The following is a 20351-nucleotide window of genomic DNA, read 5'->3' as shown; positions in this document are numbered from 1 at the left end:
GTGCCATCTCGTCACATCCCTAGTTCTGTTCGCTATCGTCATTCTGTGTGAAGGAGGTAAAACTAAGTCCACGTATGAGCGCTGCCATCCCATGGATTCCGTGATTTATCAAACAATAATCGAACTTATAAAAGGCACATTTAAGGTCCCAGTAGCAGAGCGGACTAGTATGCAACGTGCTGCTATTGTACGATATTGGCGAAACAAAAGCAAATTCGTACTTCAAGTTGTGGATAACAACGAGGTTCTCTTCTTCGGTGATAGGAGAGTCGTGAAGAAAGGTGAAGTTGAGAGTATCGTAACTGAAGAATACAAACGAAGCAGCGGGGTTGGAGTTCGAAGACTTCGACTGATGTTAAAGGACAGATTTACATCTGTAAGTGAGAAAAAAATACACAGAATACTTAATACGAAGTCTATTCAACGCCGAAGGTTTAAAAACCAGGCTGAAGGTTGTACGCAGAGTTCAACCAGTGACCAAATCGGACACCAGCATAATTTTGTGTATATGCATAACTTTAATGAAATGCAAAACGTACAAAATCATAATCATATCCCGAACAATATAGATATTTCCAATCGTTTTGCATTCATGACACCCCAATACATAAATAGTGGCAACGCATCGAACTCTTTGTCAACTGATTTACTCAAAAGTGGGAAGAATGAGACACAACTATCTCAGCTGTCAATCAAAAAGGAACGTGATGTAGACGGTGAACTTTACCATAATCAGACGCACAGAGAAGCTCAAACATCAAATTCATCACTTTTTTGTCAATTCTCGAACAATTTTGATGTCGTAACTGAAAAATCAAATGTTAGTATCCGAGCGAAACAACAGCAATCAAATAATCAAATGTTGGATGGGGAACGTGCTGGAATAGGGTACACCTGCAGAAACCAAACCATTCGTTGCAATAGTGATGACGACTTGCGCTTGCAAGGGACACTGTCAGGAGACCCCAGATCCGAGGATTGCACAGGTGACCTTGGCCAGAGAACAGAAAATCATCTCGTGAATCAAAATCTCGCGAGAAAAGATAATCGATCGGTATATAACGTTAATGAGGTGGTTTTACTAAATTATCCTCCGTCTAAAATTGATGACGAAAGAAGATCAAGGCCAGAGTATATCATAGAAGGCCAGGTTCTAAAATGTAATTTACGCATGCGTAGATACAAAATCCAGTTTATTGACCCTGTTAGCAAGATTCCGTCTGCAAAGTGGTTTTCTAGAAATGATGTGACACGAAGGAACGAAATCATGACACACACTCACATTAAAACTGAACAGAACGAGACACGCACAACTCATTGCGATGAAAATGTTTTAGCAATGGAACGACACAAAGATTTCAATGCAAACTGTCTTAATGTTAGGTATGACCCTGCTCGTGATGGAAATTGCCAATTTGCTGCCGTTACAGATCAACTCCTCGACATTGGTATATTTTGCTCAGTAGACCATTTAAGGTCCAATGTGGTTAACTTTCTTCGTAGATACCCTAGTAGTTCAGATGGCATTCATTTCGGTAGATTTCTAGACATGCCTTGGTCGCAATATTTAGCCCAGATGTCAACAGCTGGTACATACGGTGACCATATTACACTGATGGCAATGGCAAATATCTTTAATGTTCAGTTTGTGGTTTTCTCAAGTTTGGGTCCAAGGGCAACCCAGCTGGTTTCAGCTAGTGGGAGTTACAGCGAACACTTGCCAACGCTTGCATTGGGTCATTTTGCAGAAGGTTTGGGAGAACATTACGTCAGTTTAGATGTCCCACGTGATACGCTAGTTAATGCGATAGCAGAAATCAGTGATGATCATTCCGGAGAAATTCAGAATACATCAAATGAAAACTCAGACGAATACTTGGAAACAACTGAATGCAATATGTACACTGTTGTACAATCGAAAGATAGTGACGATGTTAATGATGTAGATGACAGTATGATACAAAGAGATGATACGCAACAATACGAAGACGATGCCAACGTGTTACAAAACCGTTTCAGACGTGACGTCGTTCAGACAATTACCCCAAATCTTCCCATCTTCCTGTTGCGAAGAATTATAAAGTTCGCTCTATTAATTGACATATCTTGCAGACCAAGACTTCGATGTGTTTCCAAACTATTCAAAATCATTGTTGATAGTGAATCACCGTTAAAGTAACCCAAGTTATTATTACCGTTACGTTACTTTGTGACAACTCTTTCACATGCAATGCTTCACTTATGTTGCATTATAGAGAGCAAACGTGGCGAGGTTCGTAACAGTGTACAGACTATCAAAGTAATCCTCGTAGGTACATTTTTGTATTTCAGGAAAGAAGTTTCTAAATAAATTTCAATTGTGCTACTCTTCAGTATGAAAAGATTAATATGTACATAGACCTATACGCTATGTTTCTGACCATAGACCCTCCACCAACTGCATGGTTGGTGGAGGAACTATGTTCTAACGTAGTCATGCTTGCATACAGAGTAAGTCGTCCCTTTTGAGAGAAACGAGTGCACCGTCTGCAAGCAGGGCTATATCTGACAGTACTTATTATGGACACTACATGTTACAGACACTACAAATCGCCACATCTCGTCAGAGTCTGGAGCACCCCTTCAGTAGAAGGCATGCCGGCACCTAAAATTCTCTAACATACCAAAACGACCTTAGCATAGCGGTTATAGTAATGCCGTTACGGACACTACCATGATATTTGTGTGACATGCGAAAGTGATTCTTTGGGACCCCTTAAAGTTCTCCTATACATCTCCTAACTTAACCAATAACGACAAGCATACCAACGATAAACTTATGAAACTTAGACTACAAGATACGTCGTGTCGTTTCGCCCTCACCGGCCTCCTCTCTCTTGATACGTGAGGGCTCCCCGTCACGGCGTACCTAACGGAGTACGATAAACTCTTGATAGTAAATGCGATGTAATGCATGCGAACCATAGAAGTAAACACACGACAAAATCGGACTTTATCCATTATGGGGCGTTATATTGCTGCAAAAATGATTGCATCTAGATTAATTAAAACCTATACATTTTGAGTGCACCAACATAACATTTAAAAAAAAACAGTGTCGTTATTTTGCTAGCCGACAGGCTGAACTGCAGTCGTTCTCCACAACCCACACAATAGTTACACTCTCAAAAAGAGCATTTTGGCCGTAATTTTGCTGGCTTGACAGGTGTTGTGGTATACAAATAAGATAGCCACTATAAACAAGTTTAACATTGGACGAAAAAGTCACTCCTTCTAGTGGCTTCGCCGCTCGGGGCGCACTTCGTGGGCCTTACAAAGAGACGATAGTTCGGAGTCTGCCAGCGAGACTAACCCTTATGTTACAACAGTCAAGTGCCTATTAGATAAGCAGTTTTGTTCTTTGTTTGCAATGCCCATATTTGTGCATGCATCCATATTTGGTGATATACCCATATTTATGCATATGCCCATATTTGGTGAGGCATCCATATTTGTACATGTACCTATACTGGGGTGGCAAAGACATAGGAATGTACTGTGAAGTGCAAAAGTAACAAGTAAAACAGTCCTGATCAATTAAGTACAATCCTGACGTTTCAAATAAATAGTCTATAACAAAGGATAGAAGGAAAGTACTGTGGGGTTTTTTTAGATGAGAAAAATACGACACATCTTGTTCAGTTGTAGTATATACGAATTTTATTTCATAATCTATTATATTAAATGTACTAAATCATAAAGATACATTCTAAACTAATTTTTGTGACTGTTACTGTGTTAAGCAACTCAAAGCAATACACATCATAATTCAATAATGTTCATATAGAACAGTATTTATATATTCTTAAAATATAGTTTTCGATAGTTATCTTCTTTATTTAATAACATTGCATCACTGTTTGTAAGATGATGACCCCATGATTGCATATCTGAAAGAAAATTTATCGTTTAGCGCTGAAATCTGGAAACTTAAATCAAAGAAATAGTTCAGTTTCCTTCTGACTTTTAATGTCATTTCTAAGTCATTCAGACTGAGAAAGAATGAATTAAGATGTCACCAACATATACACATATTTTTTTCTTGACTTTTTTTAAAACTAACCAAATGACCTATAATTTTTAAGGTGTTAAGATGTGAAACGTAGAATTAATTCAGGATGTCCTAAGTTCAGTGATCAGTTTACGTTGTCTAACAACTACTGGTACACATACTCTACATTACTTTGTCAACTCCTTAGTTGATGCATTATTGCTATAATTTTTAAGGTGTTAAGATGTGAAACGTAGAATTAACTCAGGATGTCCTAAGTTCAGTGATCAGTTTACGTTGTCTAACAGCTACTGGTATATATACTCTACATTACTTTGTCAACTCCTTAAATAAGTTGATGCATTATTGCTTTATGGCCTGTAAAGCATTCCTATTAGTTACCATAACAACTATTCACATTCTTCACTACGCATCACTATGTACGTCTTCTGGCGCTGTTTCCACAAGACAAACGTTTGGTTGACACCAGAGATGAACAAATATCCCACAATGCCATCATGTACTAATACATAGTCAAGGTTCAGTTAGTACTAAATCATAAAGTGACTTTTTTTTTATCTCAAAACTCAAATAATGAAAAATTCACACAAGTTCCAGACTATGTCCTTTGTGTATAATAACACAAGCAGTGTTCTTATAAAATAATATCATAAAGTGTCCTGTCATCAGACATACATTCACCTTTGGTAATGAATATTCTTATAAGGTGGGAATCCTACACCACTATTTGGTAGAGGGGGAGGGTGAGGAGGATGAGGAGGAGGTGGAAATGGCATAAGATGGGGAGGAGGTGGTGGTGGTGACTGTAATAAGCTAGGGGGAAATTGACTGACGAGTAACGGTTGTGGATTTGGTAGAAGTCCCTGAGGTGGTTGGAATGGATGGGGTACTGGTGGTCTTTGGGGTAGTTGATGTCTCCACTGTTGTTCAATACTAAAACCAATCATGTTTCTTGGATGAACAAATCCTGGACTGTGAGGGCGCCCTCCGAAACCCCCTCTCAGACTGTCTTCTCTGAATTGACCATGTCTTGGCCGATTCTGCCAATGTTGTGGTACCCTTGGTGATGTTGATCTATTTGAACCTCTCCATCCCCCTGAAACCAATCAAAGAGGAGTATTTGTTATGTATATATTTATTTTTATAACAGTGTAACCAGCAATACATTATACTAAGCATGTCAGTCAGGGCCTTGGACCTCGATTAGTTCAGAAAGAACTACTGTCCTTGGTCCTCACCAGAATTTTATTTTGTCCCTAGACGTTGTATTTTTTTTCTCTCTTTCATTTCTATATATTTATTCAATATCTGTATAAACTGTATAAGTTCTGGTGAAATAAATTTCAATTCAATTCAATTCAATCTTTAATTTATTGAAAACATTCTTTTTTGACATTTAAGAATTGTTTTGCAATCACACACTATTATAGAAAAACACTGCTGTTCAGCTGAGGATTTTGGTCTGCTTGGAGTATGTAGATCTGTTAGCGTTAATGTCATTAACTGGATTACAACATGTCATTTTATACTTCGAAGCTGTATGAGTTATGATTACATAAGTCTGTGTCATATTGCTAACACTGAATCATTGTCAATGGTAACACTGAAAGGGACTCTAAGACTTGAGGAAGATACCAACCTCTGCCATGATGTGAAATTTGTGGCGAATTATTTCTTTGGTGATTGTGTTCTTCAGAAATGCTGGTATCGTTTGTTTCTTGCTGAACATTCCTGTAAAAATATATAAAGGAACAGATGAATCAATTAATACATGTTTTAAATCTTAAGTCAATTTCACATAATTTAGCAAAAACAGTGTGTGTGTGTGTGTGTGTGTGTGTGAGTGTGTGTGTGTGTATGTATGTATGTATGTATGTATGTATGTATGTATGTATGTATGTATGTATGTATGTATGTATGTATGTATGGATGGATGGATGTATGTATGTATGTGTGTGTGTATGTATGTATGTATGTATGTATGTATGTATGTATGTATGTATGCATGTATGTAAGATGTATGTATGTATGTATATATGTATGTATGTATGTATGTATGTATGTATGTATGTATGTATGTATGTATGTGTGTGTATGTGTGTGTGTGTGTGTCTGTGTGTCTGTGTTTGTCCGTCCGTCTGTCTGTCTGTCTGTTACAAGTATTTATCTCTTGGTTCATACAATATCGGTACATACTTAATATTCTCTAGACTTCAATGACAATAATTTGGAGTATTTTGCATTCATTTGTTAAGAATCAAACAATATTGCATGAACCAAAATAAAAAATACATTTATGACATACCATTTTGGTGAACTTATGTAAAATTGACCATATAAATGGCACAAGGCATCAAACCCTTTCATTATAAAGGAAACATGCAGCCATACAATTGCATTCCTTTTTAATACATGTACAACCTGTTTACACAATTCATTCTTGGCTCTCATGTCCTGGAAAACTCATCCTCAGTTTTTGTAAGCTTGTTTTGCAGTTACACAAAGTATTTGGTATTTGGTCAATTATATCACATTGGATCATAGATCATATATCATACATCACATCACATCACATCACATCATATATCATATATCATATATATATATATCATACATCATTTCATGCACACACATTGATTTGAATACCTTCCATAGATAGGATAAAGTTATTTTTATAAAAGTTTCTGTAAAACACATTAGATTTTATTCAGCAAAGACAAGTATTACCTCTGAGCATTTCTCTTCCTCTTTCTCTTGTCTCGGTTATTTCGTAGTTTGGCTTTAGCTTCTTTCTCTTGTTCATCATCACTGTAATCTAAAAACTCATCAGGTGGTTCTTCATCATTTTTCCATGAGGCATCAGATCCCTTCATTCTAAAAGACACATGGTAAATAATCAGTCTAGAGGTTTTATTATATTACTTTATTATCCCTCATGGGGGGGGGGGGGGGGCTTGCCTTTTTCATAGATAGCCTCTAGACTAGGTAAATAATGTCAGTAAGTGTTATATATCCTTCAACTTCAGTATGTCACCCTTGTGCCAGATTTTTAAAAATAAAATTGGGCAAATTATGGCCCCTAGAGTATGTCAACCGTGTGCCAGATTTTAAAAGATATTGACTGTTGCATGACAGATATACTCATTCCAAGCAAAGAAGATATTTGAAATTATGTGACATCTTAAACACACATAAGTTTCCAACATATGACTTATATGTACTTACTGTTGAAGTTGTTGTAAGAAAACATACATTGTGAATTCTGATGTACCCACAACAAAAAACACTTTGGTCTGTAACTCTATTGACTTGGATTTGATGTGATCAATGGAGTTGAATCGTACAGCGTACAGAGGACAGGATACCGGGCCAAACACTTCATAGATCTGTTATTAAAAAGAGTTATTTGTGATCAGTGTTAAAGGGGAACATCACTTCTGACAACAAAGACATTTTCATTAACTTTGACTTCTGGAGAGTCTTTTCATAGTGTTACATCCGAAGTACATTACACGCGATTTCAAAGAAACATCAAGCTGAATTTGTCCCTCATTTCGAGATCTTTGCTGTGGGCCACATTGCATCATGGGAGTCAGCAGAAATGTTTATGCAGTGGTTGAACAATGAATATTCATGACTACTAAAGTGTCTTCAGTGAAATGCATTCCTGGTTAACAGTATATTTAGAATGTCAACCTGTATAACATACTTACTTTACCGATGCATTCTCGATTAGCAGTAAACAATACTGTATCCATATCTAAGGCTGGGTTATTTGGTAGTGACTGGATAACCACTGTCAAAACAATAATATACATGTAGTAATATAATATATTTATACTACTGCAGAGTAACAATCTATTGTAAAAGATGACAACGTTCTAATCTTCTGCTGTACTCTTAATTGTTGCTAAACCCCTCTTTATTTCCTGGACTGGCATTTCCCTTTAATCAAAATAAAGTAAATTCATAAACGTACCCAACTGTCCGATAATGCTAGACACATGCCCTAACTCCTTTACTTCTATGTCTTCAGACAACTTTTGATTTAGAATCTCTACTTCTGGTAAGTCCTACAAATAAGAAACATAATTATCAGTTATTGTCCGGTACCAGTCATGTTACCGTTTGGTATTGTTACACACAACAACAAATAACTGCATGGTATTCTGGGTTCAAGACTACCGATATGTTATGCTAGACAGGAAAAATTCTAAAATTATCAAAAACATGTGATTTGGTACACAATTCCACTATTTCTCACTAAAATGAAACTGCAGATGATATATTTTAAGTCATATTTTTCATATGCCTGCGAATGGTAATATAATACATTCAAATATCTCTAACTAAATGTAGCCTGTGATTGGCTATGCAACATATTCAAATATCTCTCTCTGACCTGTGATTGGCTACACAACACATTCAAATATCATTCATTGGCCTGTGATTGTGTGATAGACTATACAATACTTTATGCTGTTATGATGTTTTTAATGGTTACAATGTGCCTCAGAAGCATTTGAATTTTGCTCAGATGAGTAAACAAAACACAGCTTCTCTAAATTCCAGTATGTACACAGTGTGGTATTGACTACTTCCAACATAATTGATCGCAGTACTGTACCTCTAAAACTTGTTCTGATGCAGTTCTTGGTGCAGGAGGTGGATTTCCAAACTTTCTTTCTCTGGTGGATTCTTCATCACCATCAGATCCAACATCAGAATGTAACCTATAACACACCATACATTGTATACCGATTGAAATATGTGGTCATGCAACTGAAATGAACTAGCTAGGTTGTTTTTTTAAAAGGCAGAAAAACATTGTCAAAGGCAGACTGTCATCAAGTCTATTTCATTTTCATTATCAATATTAACGTCTCATTCAGCAAACGACTACCAGAGACTAAGTACAATTGTTGACCTAAGCTTACCAGTCCTGTCCCTGTTGAACAACTTGAATAGCGTTTAATAAAAACTTGGACGTTGAAGAGATAATATGCTTGGGATTCATTCATTTTCACTTATTAGTAAAGAGTTTGCTTTGACCATGATCAGTATTTTGGCAGAAGTGACTTATGGGTAGGGAACTTCATGTGTTGTGGTTTGCTTGTATTGTTATACATATACAATTACAAAAACAATTGAAACAGTTGACAATGCATATAATAACAGTACTTGCCAAGTACAGCTAACATCACTTCTGCCTAAATTCTGATCAATGCCAGCACTGTTCTGATAAGTGTAAGTGAAATTGGATCGATGCATTTTATCTTGTTAACATCCATGCTTATTAATATTATAAAATATAGTGAATCCACAAGTTATCCTTTCCCATTAACTTAAAAACTCATGTAAAAAAAGTAAATTACTGCTTTGAAAAAGGATTTTGCGGTGTGAACCTAGTCAGAATAGTATTCATATATGAATGATGAATCTGAATACTAGTACTCAGCTTGCAACCTGAGATTGCTATTACTACATATCTGAAACTCACCTGCATTTGTCATCCTCACTCTGACTTGAAGAATCTGATTCTGATTCTGAATCAGAATCTGATGATGTATCGGTATCTGAACTTGAGGAATCTGAATCCGGAGAGCTGGAACCATAATCTTCAATCACCACCAAACTCTGAACTAAAGCTTTAGGAATGATTACATCAGTGCTAGTATCAGTGTTGTCTTCTACCATATTTTCACTCTGAGGTGGAGCTTTATCACAGAGTGCATCGTTGGCATCAGTTATAGCGACATTGCTTGATTGACCTTTGACCTCAGATGCTTTATCATCATCATGAATGGTTGAACTTTCCATTTTTGCTACGACGTTCGAATCTTCTTCCATAAATTCCTCACTTTTTACTTTTGGCTGATTTGCATAGTCAATCTCATCATTGTTAAGAGGCGGAATTTGTGATTGGTTCACTTCTGTCGACATATTTGTACCTTCTTCCATAAATTCCTCACTCTTTTCCTTTATGACTGTCATTTGGTTTTCCTGGATTTTAGTTCCTGTTATTTTGTGTTCATTTTCTAAACTCTGCATTGATTGTCTAACTGGGCCATCCAGTTTATCTGTGCTGTCTAATGACACAATACCAGGTATTTCTGTCAAACCAGTAAATGTTGAAGTTCTCTGTTCTGGTTCTGTACACATGACAACTGTTCTATCTGAACTACTTGTAGCACTGATATCATCAAATGGGGTTACTTGAATTCCACTGAGAACCTCACTGGGTTCTTCAGTTTCTTCTCTACCACTGATGTTGCAAGACTTTGTGTTGTCTACCATCGTATCTTCAATTTCAGGATCCATGGTAACAGATAAACAGTACGGTAGATCGAGTTTCTCTTCCAGTTATTCTGTGACAATAATTTTAATCCACTTTTAGTTCCTTCCCTGGACTGGTCACAATTTTTTCATGCAATTTCTGCTTGATCGATAGAGTACAGAAAATATGTATTATACAACATGGATGAGGGCTTGAGGATTACAAAACATGATCAAGATGATTCTATTAGTATAAAAGAATTGACACAATATATGCTGAAGTATATTTTATTTGACCCAATAATGTATACAACAATACATTATTTAAAGTCAACACATACTTTGTGTACAATCTGTGTCACTGTGTTATGTGTATGTATGTATATGTATGTATATGTATGACTGTGTATGTATGTATGTATGTATGTATGTACGTACGTACGTACGTACGTACGTACGTATGTATGTGTGTGTGTGTGTGTGTGTATGTATGTATGTATGTATGTATGTATGTATGTATGTATGTATGTATGTATGTATGTATGTATGTATGTATGTATGTATGTATGTATGTATGTATGTACATTGTATAATTACTAAGGGGAGTTGTTTAAATTGCTTTGTGGGTCCTGCAATCACCAAATTAATACAACATTTGTCAGATTTGTTATGTTACCATAGGCAGTGCCTTTTGAAGTCTTCTCACATAACCACTAGATGCCTTAAATATTATCAGGTCATGGTGGCCACAATGGTGAGGGAAAACATATCTTTTTGAATGGGAAGGTGACTGAGAAATGTTTGGCAGATGTGATGAATTATTACATATCACAAGGACAAACCCAATTTGTAAGAAATCAGGACAATAACAATGCTAAATATTCATTTTGTTGATTTTAACATGACATAAATAATAAACAAAAACAAAAAGCAGTAAACACAAATACATATATTAAACATGTTTGCTGTTTTGTGGATTTAGGAAAGTTTTTGAGAGTGTTTGAAGAGATGCAAAATTAGCAAAAGATGCTGACGGCCAGAGTTGTCATGGATGTAGTGAGATGGGGTAATGCATCGTGCTTTCTCGTCTACGGTCTAGGACACAAGCCGACAGTTTAGTTTTAACAATCGCTGTTTACTTGACTAAATCTGGCTTGATATCTAGACTAACAAGCTCAGAGACTTGGCTATCTGAAACATCATAAACGAACGACATTGTCAAACCTGATCGCCCCATCCCTAAGTTAAGATTAACGAAACTGGTTCACTCACCTATTGAATACCAGCAAGTAGATCATGTCGTGCATTTGCACCATGTGCGAATTCTATTTAACCCGGGTTAAAGGTTAATCTCATCCTCATTCACAACACTTGGATTTAATTATACGTTTAACACTTTCTCTGAACAAAAGACACTCCTTAACTATTAATAATCAAGTTGAAATTACTATTAAACTATTTTGTATTGGTTTTGTTGTGTTATTTAGAAGAAGAAAAAACTGTTTTGGATGTAATTGTATTGGTACTTTTGATCGAGCTTGAGGTTGGAGTTATGACGCAGGCGCAGAATAAATCTGATTGCGTTGGTCACGTTCGCCGGTAAGAACTCGAGTGAATTTTACAAAACTCTCTGTAAAATCACGGGAATGGACAACCAGACCTATGGCTCGAGTTTACTCGGAAGTTATTCTCCCGGAGACCCATCATTAAACGTTCCAGGTAGGTCTGCGGTACTGGTTAAAACGTTGATAGTCGGATCGATGACGAAGTGCAATGCACATGGTGATTTTCGTTCGATCAAATGATGTGGTGATGTAACCTATGTACTAGTTTTCATCGTGTGTTAGTTGTTCCTTCTTGAGGTAACTAGCAGAGTTTACAACGTGAAGCGGTGGGAAGGGAGGGGGGACTGAGGAGAAACTATTATGATCAAAGATAATCGCAGCCCCCAGCCAAACACTTTCAAAAATATTCAAGCCTTCCCCCTCTCCATGAACTCAAAATTTTCGTTTCCCTCTCACCGAACGCTAGACAAAAATTGTTGTGTGATAACCCCCCCCCCCACCACCACCACCACCACCACCTCCATAGGATATTTCTTTCCAAATGGAATTGGTTTTAATCTTGATTTGATCACAGAGGTAAAATGGGAGAGACAAAGTGCATCATGATGGGGAGGTTGTTGGAGGTTTCCCTTAAAAAATATTTACTCCATATGTTGTACACAGACAGTGACTCACGTGTGACACACACACACACACACATATATATATATATATTGTGTACAGTATACAGTGAGTGTCAAACAGCCATATAAACACACAGTCTCATGATTACGCCTTGATTGAATGATTGAATATAGATAAATGAAGTGAACATTATAAAATTTTGCAAATATACTAAATAAATGACTGCGCCTGATGTTTGTACACATAATTTAGTATCATCCAACTTTTTAGTGTCCTGTCTTGAACAATGTGATTGTGAACGTATCTTTAAGCTTTCCTGACTTTTGTAAGGATTGTGTTTTTGTAGATCAAATATCCTTCTATGGAAAGAGTTTTTCATATTTATTTTCATAACAATGATTATAATGAGATTCACAGTATTTAAATCGAGTTGTTTGATAAAGCACCACAGACTGTTTACTATACATCATGTATGTACATGAAATGGACATAAAACCCCATTAGCATATTTCAGATCAACATCAAAAAGCCTCTTATCATCATGATCTCCATCTTTACTGTTGATGGAGGTCCAAGACCTGTACAAAGTTCCAATAATTTTCAATAGCCTAGTCCAGGACGTATTTGCCGATACAAAGAATCTGGAAGTACGAGTCAGATATGTGGTTGTATAGGTTGTATATATCAATTAAATTCCTATTCCAAGCAATAGGCTTTCTAACATACATTGTTATACAAATAATATATTGTGATATTTTTTTTCCTATTATTCCACAGTTACTGCTGGACCAAGTTCATTTTCACCCTACCTTAATATTGACCCAAGATTTATCAATCAGGTATGTGTCAAATTACTGTTTTCAGATGAAATGATCCAGAGTTTGTTTTGTATTTCATTCTCATCATATACTGAGTGTCAGATTTCTAGACACAACAGTTTTTTGCATTGTATTGGGAACCCTTGGTAGATGAGAAATTTTGTGAAACAAAATATGCTGTGTTGCATTTGAACCCTGGTAGATTTTACCTACTCACGTGTGTGTGTGTGTGTGTGTGTGTGTGTGTGTGTGTGTGTGTGTGTGTGTGTGTGTGTGTGTATGTGTGTGTGTGTATACTGCCTTTGAAAGAATGAATGAAATTGATTTCACCAGATAACAAAAATAAGCTACGCTTTCAAAGAAACATATGATACAAGTATGCAAAATGAATACAAAATGTAATCTGATGTGGACCAGTCAAGATTCAGATTATCATGAAGTTGATTTAACATAATTAATTATTTAATGGATACCATCCATCCCATCAAATAAAAAATCCTTACGTTTTCTTACCATGTTACATGTACAAATGGTAAAAAATGAGTGTTGATCTAACAATGGTTTATGGTAATGGTAATATAGTTGTTATTTCTTCATGACAGGGTTCAGAGTTTATTTTACCAGAAGGCCAAAAACAAAAAAGAGGAAGGTTTGAGTTGGCGTTTTCACAAATTGGAGGTTCAGTTATGCTTGGTAAGTAGTCTCTTTGTTTACAACTTTTTTTTAGGAACTTTTTCTGATGACAACAAAAAAGTCTTTGTAGATTGGAAGCATGATATCCACAGTCACAGCAGACTGGGCATACATACAGTTCTACAGCAACACGATATGGAGCATACAACATAGCCCTGTCATGTAGTCCTAAAACCAGAATGGACTTGTGTAAAAAATGTATGATTGTGTTTATTTGTGTGTATATCTACATATTAAGAAAATTCAATTCCTTGTATGATTTTTTTTAAAAACCACAGACACATAGACTGAAAGATCCATTGTTATTTCTGCTTAGGTAACCATTAGCAACCTTAAGTTTTTGAGTGGTTAGATAACGGAAACAATTGATAGCTAGTTCAGTCTAATAGACACACTATATTGTACATGCTTGTATGTGACCTGTACACCATTGACAAAGGATGCATAATGTTTTTGTGTTATTCATATAAATACAGGTGCATTGTATGGAGGTTTAAATGGAATTAGAGTTGGCAGGACAGCCACAGCAGATCTTTCAGGCAAAGTTAGAATGTCACAGTAAGTGAAATGTATAAAGTAACAATTTGTCTTTCTCAGCCAATAAGTAGTATCTACAGAGTCTCAGTATACACTGTAATTATACAACAGACAATAACTGAACGCAAGTGGGGAGTCTGAAGATGGTTGTCAGTCATCAAAATATTGGAAGTCTCTTATCATTATTTGAACATTTCTCATACCATGCAGTAGGATGACACTGTTGTCCAAAGTGTAGTACATTTGTCTCTCGTGATATGTTCTCTCTTATCAACATTATAATATCAGTTCTGCAGACATAATTTCAATGAATTTGTTGTTGTGTTTTACCTTCATAGAATGTTAAATATTGTAACAAAACAGGGAGCGTCATCAGCCAATGCCATCGGAGTTGTAGGTAAGAAAAGTCCTTTGTTCTTTGTTGTATTTGTAAACAAGACTTTGATTGGTCACATGGTTTAGCCTCCATCTTGGATTTTGGTAGCTAGAAATCCATAAAGGCAGACTTTCTTTTAATATTTTTGTATTTTTGTGTACTTTTCAGCATTGATGTACAGTATATTTGGTTTTACATTGGAAAAATTACGAGGTACAGAAGACGAAGTAAATACACTAGGTGCTGGCACTATGACGGGTATGCTGTATGGATCAGCAGGTAAACTATACTATATCCTATCAGGTTGTATATATTTATGCAGTACAGGGAGTCTCAAGGCACCTCAAGTTACCCCAATACGCCATATTCCATTACCAGAGTTCTAGCCATTTTGCATGCCAGGATCACAACAGGGCACCTCAGGTTTGGCAAAGTGAGGGCTAAAAGTTTGGTCATGTATTGGTTGCTTGAGACATGCAAGCCTGTCGCGAAGGAAGCTGGATCATTCAGCATGCAATATTAGACATGAAGTATTCCCCAGAATGCACTGCTCTTGGAAAGAGATCCAGTGCGGGTGACTTGGGATTACATTTCTCCAGACTCTCCTCTAGGTGTTTTCATATTAGAGCCCCCAGCAGTGAGAATCTGGGTAATAGAGACTCCACACTTCTAAAATTATGTGGGACAAATATGAAGTTAAGACTGAATAACTGTGTAGTGATGTAAATGCAAGTATGTCCATTGACACTGTGTGTATTTGATGTATCATTGCAGGTGGTCTCCAAAGAGTTGCCAAGGGAGGAGTCATTGGTCTTTTACTTGCTGGTGGCTGGTGTCTTTATCAACACAGAGAAAAAGTCTCAGGCTTAGGAGGCCATACAATGTAGTGACTTTATAGAACAATAATAGTGTACAGACAACAAAGAAAGGACTTTGTACATAGTGACTTTACAAGCCAGAAGACTTATTTCTATTGTATGAATAGAACCATTTTGTAAAATACGTCCAGTTCAAGTCAGACAATTTTCAAAAGTGTTTCGGTTCTTCATACACTGTAGAAATATTCAACACAACATTATCATCTGAAAAACAGTGACTTCAGTCTAGCACTTATACATGTACTTCAAGTTGAATCCACTTGCAAGAAATTGCAAACACTTTGTCTCATGTCCTCTACTCATTTTTAAAAACCATGTTTTTGAGACTGGTTAGATAAATATGAATTCTCAACCATGTTCTGCGTTAGTGTTTTATATTAATTATTTACTGCTAAGCATATGTTGAGAATTACTTTGTATTTTGATCAGATTTCAAGTAAGAAATTTCTAACTGTTAAAGTGCTCGCAGAAATGGTTGTACAAACCTGGGTCCTACTCTGAAGGCCTATGAGTAGACCAGTGAGATCTACTTGAGCGCCAGTCCACTTGTATACATACCATGACTTGCAAATAGTTGTACCACAAATACTGCATGTTGAAAGTAAACTTACTGGAATTTTTATTTGAAAATTGGGTTTTACTATAAAATCCTACTAAGCAAAGCAGTAAGATTCACGCAGTGCAAGTCTACATGTATGCCACAAATATGGCATGATAAAAATATAATTACTGGGAATTTTAAGTTGATGTGGTTTTTTTTTAGATTTTATGTAAAATAAAAAAGAGAATAGGGATACCTTGTAAATGTATGAGATACTGCAGAATGTCCATGTTTTTGTGACCTTTGTGTGACCCTGGAGTAGTATGTCATGTCTTATTTTTGAATAAATTTACATTACATTATAAACATGTCAACTGTTGTGTTTCTAATTCACACAATACCTCATTAAAAAACAAAGATTTACGTTTTAAATACTCTCGCTGCCAGATGTGCCAGAGTGATGAAACCATGAAGAGTGAGTGACTTGTCGCAAGTTAGTCACTTCTTGCGACTTCTCCGGTCGGTCAGGGTGCATTTTGTGCACCTTATAGAGAGATGAATGTCACAACATCTGGAAGTGAGACTATGTTTTTAATGGCTTCCAAAGCAATCTGAGACATTTGAGAGATTTAATATTCTTGTTCGGATTGAGTATTTTGTTCGTGCGTTTCCAGGAATACCCAGAAGTCACATGGGTCACATGGAGTTCATGAAAGTGGCAAGGTGATTGTTTGTGGAGATAGCAACAAACACCATCATTGCATTTCTAGATTTCAGTTTATTATTTTAGTGTCAGCATTAAAATAAATGCCAATTATATATTTATTAAGGATAGAAAAACAAATCTTCAATCTAATCTTCAGCAGATTTTATCAGAATTACGAAATACTTTTCATCATAACACACATACCAGTGATTACTTGCACCAGTGTGCATACATACTAGTTGTATTTGCGCTGCAGTACAATACAGTAAACATTATTGCATACCTGTATGCAAATGATATGTAAATGATATGCAAGGTTGTTCCTTGTATACAAAACTGCGTGATAGCACAGTGTGATATCTATGAAACTTGGCTGTATTGGGTAATTCAGAACAGAACCCCATGGTGCATGTGAGTGCCAGCCAGTGTAGGTACTGGGGGGTATTTGCACTCATGCCAGCAGTGTTTCTGCAGAACTTTCACTAGCTACGCTTGTGAAAGTACAACCACAGAGAACATTGCAAGCACTAACTACAATTACCCAGAGTATGCCACGCTAGCACTCATACATCATGAGGGTCTGTCATAGTATTTCTACATTCAGTACTTGAAATGTCTGGGTTTGACTCTTTTGTAAATTTTATTGTTCTCCGTACTCTATTGTTCCTACCTGCACATTGTTAATTTTATTGTTCTCCGTACTCTATTGCTCCTACCTGCACATTGTTAATTTTATTGTTCTCCGTACTCTATTGTTCCTACCTGCACATTGTTAATTTTATTGTTCTCCGTACTCTATTGCTCCTACCTGCACATTGTTAATTTTATTGTTCTCCGTACTCTATTGCTCCTACCTGCACATTGTTAATTTTATTATTCTCCGTACTCTATTGCTCCTACCTGCACATTGTTAATTTTATTGTTCTCCGTACTCTATTGCTCCTACCTGCACATTGTTAATTTTATTGTTCTCCGTACTCTATTGCTCCTACTTACACATTGTTACATACCATACATGTTGTATCATATCAAGCTATCTACTTTTTAGCACAACTGAATACCAAGTTATTCAGTAGAGCTATAGGGTTGGTTATACTGCCATGCTTTTTAGACAGTAAGCCTAACTTTGTCATACTATCATTGTAAAACTACATTACCTGTGTCTGTGTCTGTGAACAAAAATTTATGAATACACTGTCAATGTGCATTTGAATAAAAGCGTCTTTTTAAAATCAATCAGTGTTGGTTCATTGACATTGAGGGCAGTATAACACATATAGTTGATCTTGAAGTCAAGCACTTGCAGAGACTTATCTTTAGCCCCCCACCCCCCCCCCCACCCCCCCAAAAAATAAGAATGGCCAAGCTTTTAAAGGTATGACTGTCGGTGCCTGGGGCCCTATTTTGCATATGACTGACTGTATGTTTGGAGGTGGAGAACTTGTGATGACTCACTGGCAAGTAATCACCAAAATATAAACATTCCCTATCTGGGATTTTCACATGCAAATGCCGCATATTTGAATAATCCTTAGTGACACACACAATCTAAACAGCTGTTTGCAGGGGAATATGTCTCATTTTGAAAAAATTTTTTCATTCTGTGAAACAAACATTGATTTTCAACTAATTTGTGTATCAAGTTACCATCCTACAACATTCACAACAATTTGTACATGATACATGACCTGTGTGCTTCTTGGAGCACAGAAAAAATGCTGAAAAACAAGACCCAGAAGCTAGTGCTCTGTACAGCAGTTTGAATTTCCTGCATTTGCATAGATTAGCCATAATCCTCTTTATATCGGGCAGTCTGTGTTTAAGACCTTGACCTTCCCATGACCTTGACTTTCAGGTTCAAGTTACCTGTGATCAAGCCATTTCTTGCATATTTTGCTATTTGTACACAATTTGTGGTATTCAGTTGCGATCAGTTACTTTTAACTCTTTTTCAACTAGACTTTCCATGATCTTTGTAAACAGTACTTGGTAGTAAAACTGGATAAAAATTATCACGAGATACGCGAGTACCAGAGTTGTGCAAGAGGGAACAAGATGTCTTGAAAGAGGCAAGGGAGGTCAAAGGTCAATGAATGAAAAGAAGCTTACCTCTGATAACATATCAATAACATACCAAAAAGACAACCACATTTGTAATGATGGCAAAGACTAACTTTATTCAGGAAAAAAGGTTGAAATATAGCAGATGTCTTTACAATGTTAAAATAAATTGCAGCTGTTGCCATGACAACGTCTTTATAATGTAAAGAGTTGATATCCATACATTTAATGTTCATAAAAATATAAATAGTGTAATAATTTGCACTTATCAAAATATCAGTGGTGGGGGTTTCAAAAATAATAAAAATACCTGCAATGAAATGGCTGACATTTATTGTATTATAACGTACCAGCTGGGTAGTGATACAGTGATGTAGTGAGTGACAAGTAGAAAGATAACATGTTATACAGACTGTATAATGCATTGCCAGACTAATGGCTAGTCTCACTGCCAGACTCGTGATATCGTCCCTAAGCTTTGTAAAGCTGAGCGGCAAAGCTGCGAGAAGTGTGGGGGGCTTTTAATAGTCCCGAAAGCCACTCGCTTCTCGCAGTTTCACCGTTCGGCTTTACAAAGTTTACGGACGATAGTCATGAGTCTGGCAGCGAGACTGACTAATGGCCAGATTGTAACCATAATATTTATCCAAAATAGAAATGATTACAAACCACTGTAAACTAAAGGGAATGGTAAACAAAAACAAAGAGGGGTAAATTGTGAGTCGGGAGATAGCTTGCAGCTAGTCTAGTCTGACCCCTGACATGGAACATTGGTAACGCTAACAAAAAGAGGGTTCATTCATCAATGGGTAACATATCGTCATGGGGGGGGGGGGGGGGGGCTGTATTGTCAAGGGTGCCATCAATGACCGTCTCTTTCAGTGTAAACAATAGCTTGCCTATGTTAAGTAAAAGTAAAAGTCCTTTGCATTTAAGTCTATTGACTCATTCTACAAATGTTGAGTAACTTGTACTAGTAAAACTACAGTAAAAGTAGGGTTTGACATTGCTCTAGAATTTCACATTAAAACATTCTTGGATTGGATGTGACCAGCACTTGGTAACTTAAATCGGGCTTAACGCTTGTAGGGTTATTTTAAAAAAAAAAAGTTTTGAACATTAAAATACAAAGTTGTAGCACTGTTCAGATTTGGAAAGTTGTGTCACTCAATCATTTTAATTAAAACAAATCATTCTGGCTTACCAATATGCCATGTTCCAGTTA

The 20351-nt window shown here is 36.5% G+C and overlaps 3 protein-coding genes across 3 annotated transcripts; 1 reads left to right on the top strand and 2 right to left on the bottom strand.

The window, feature by feature from the left end:
• Positions 1 to 3809: 3809 nt before the first annotated feature.
• LOC144452318 (uncharacterized) lies at positions 3810 to 7369 on the bottom strand. Its single transcript, XM_078143390.1, has 4 exons — positions 7277 to 7369; positions 6779 to 6925; positions 5691 to 5782; positions 3810 to 5147 (listed from the first exon to the last, which is right to left on the bottom strand). The coding sequence occupies exons 1-4, from the start codon at positions 7303 to 7305 to the stop codon at positions 4729 to 4731; spliced, it is 687 nt and encodes a 228-aa protein (XP_077999516.1). The 5' UTR covers positions 7306 to 7369; the 3' UTR covers positions 3810 to 4728.
• Positions 7353 to 10372, bottom strand: LOC144452535 (uncharacterized). The gene is made up of 6 exons (XM_078143635.1): positions 9552 to 10372; positions 8679 to 8784; positions 8031 to 8124; positions 7765 to 7847; positions 7403 to 7437; positions 7353 to 7359 (listed from the first exon to the last, which is right to left on the bottom strand). Exons 1-6 carry the CDS (start codon positions 10370 to 10372, stop codon positions 7353 to 7355), a joined length of 1146 nt encoding a protein of 381 aa, XP_077999761.1.
• Positions 10373 to 11898: 1526 nt separating this feature from the next.
• On the top strand, positions 11899 to 17159 carry LOC144452201 (mitochondrial import inner membrane translocase subunit Tim23-like). The gene is made up of 7 exons (XM_078143251.1): positions 11899 to 12046; positions 13294 to 13355; positions 13937 to 14027; positions 14504 to 14585; positions 14903 to 14961; positions 15109 to 15219; positions 15715 to 17159. Exons 1-7 carry the CDS (start codon positions 11974 to 11976, stop codon positions 15825 to 15827), a joined length of 591 nt encoding a protein of 196 aa, XP_077999377.1. The 5' UTR covers positions 11899 to 11973; the 3' UTR covers positions 15828 to 17159.
• The last annotated feature ends 3192 nt before the right edge of the window (positions 17160 to 20351 follow it).

This window comes from Glandiceps talaboti, chromosome 22 (genome assembly GCF_964340395.1).
Source record: "Glandiceps talaboti chromosome 22, keGlaTala1.1, whole genome shotgun sequence".
NCBI classification, from domain to species: Eukaryota; Metazoa; Hemichordata; class Enteropneusta; family Spengelidae; genus Glandiceps; species Glandiceps talaboti.
The sequence above is the reverse complement of the archived record's forward strand: the minus strand, read 5'-3'. Positions and strand labels throughout refer to the sequence as shown.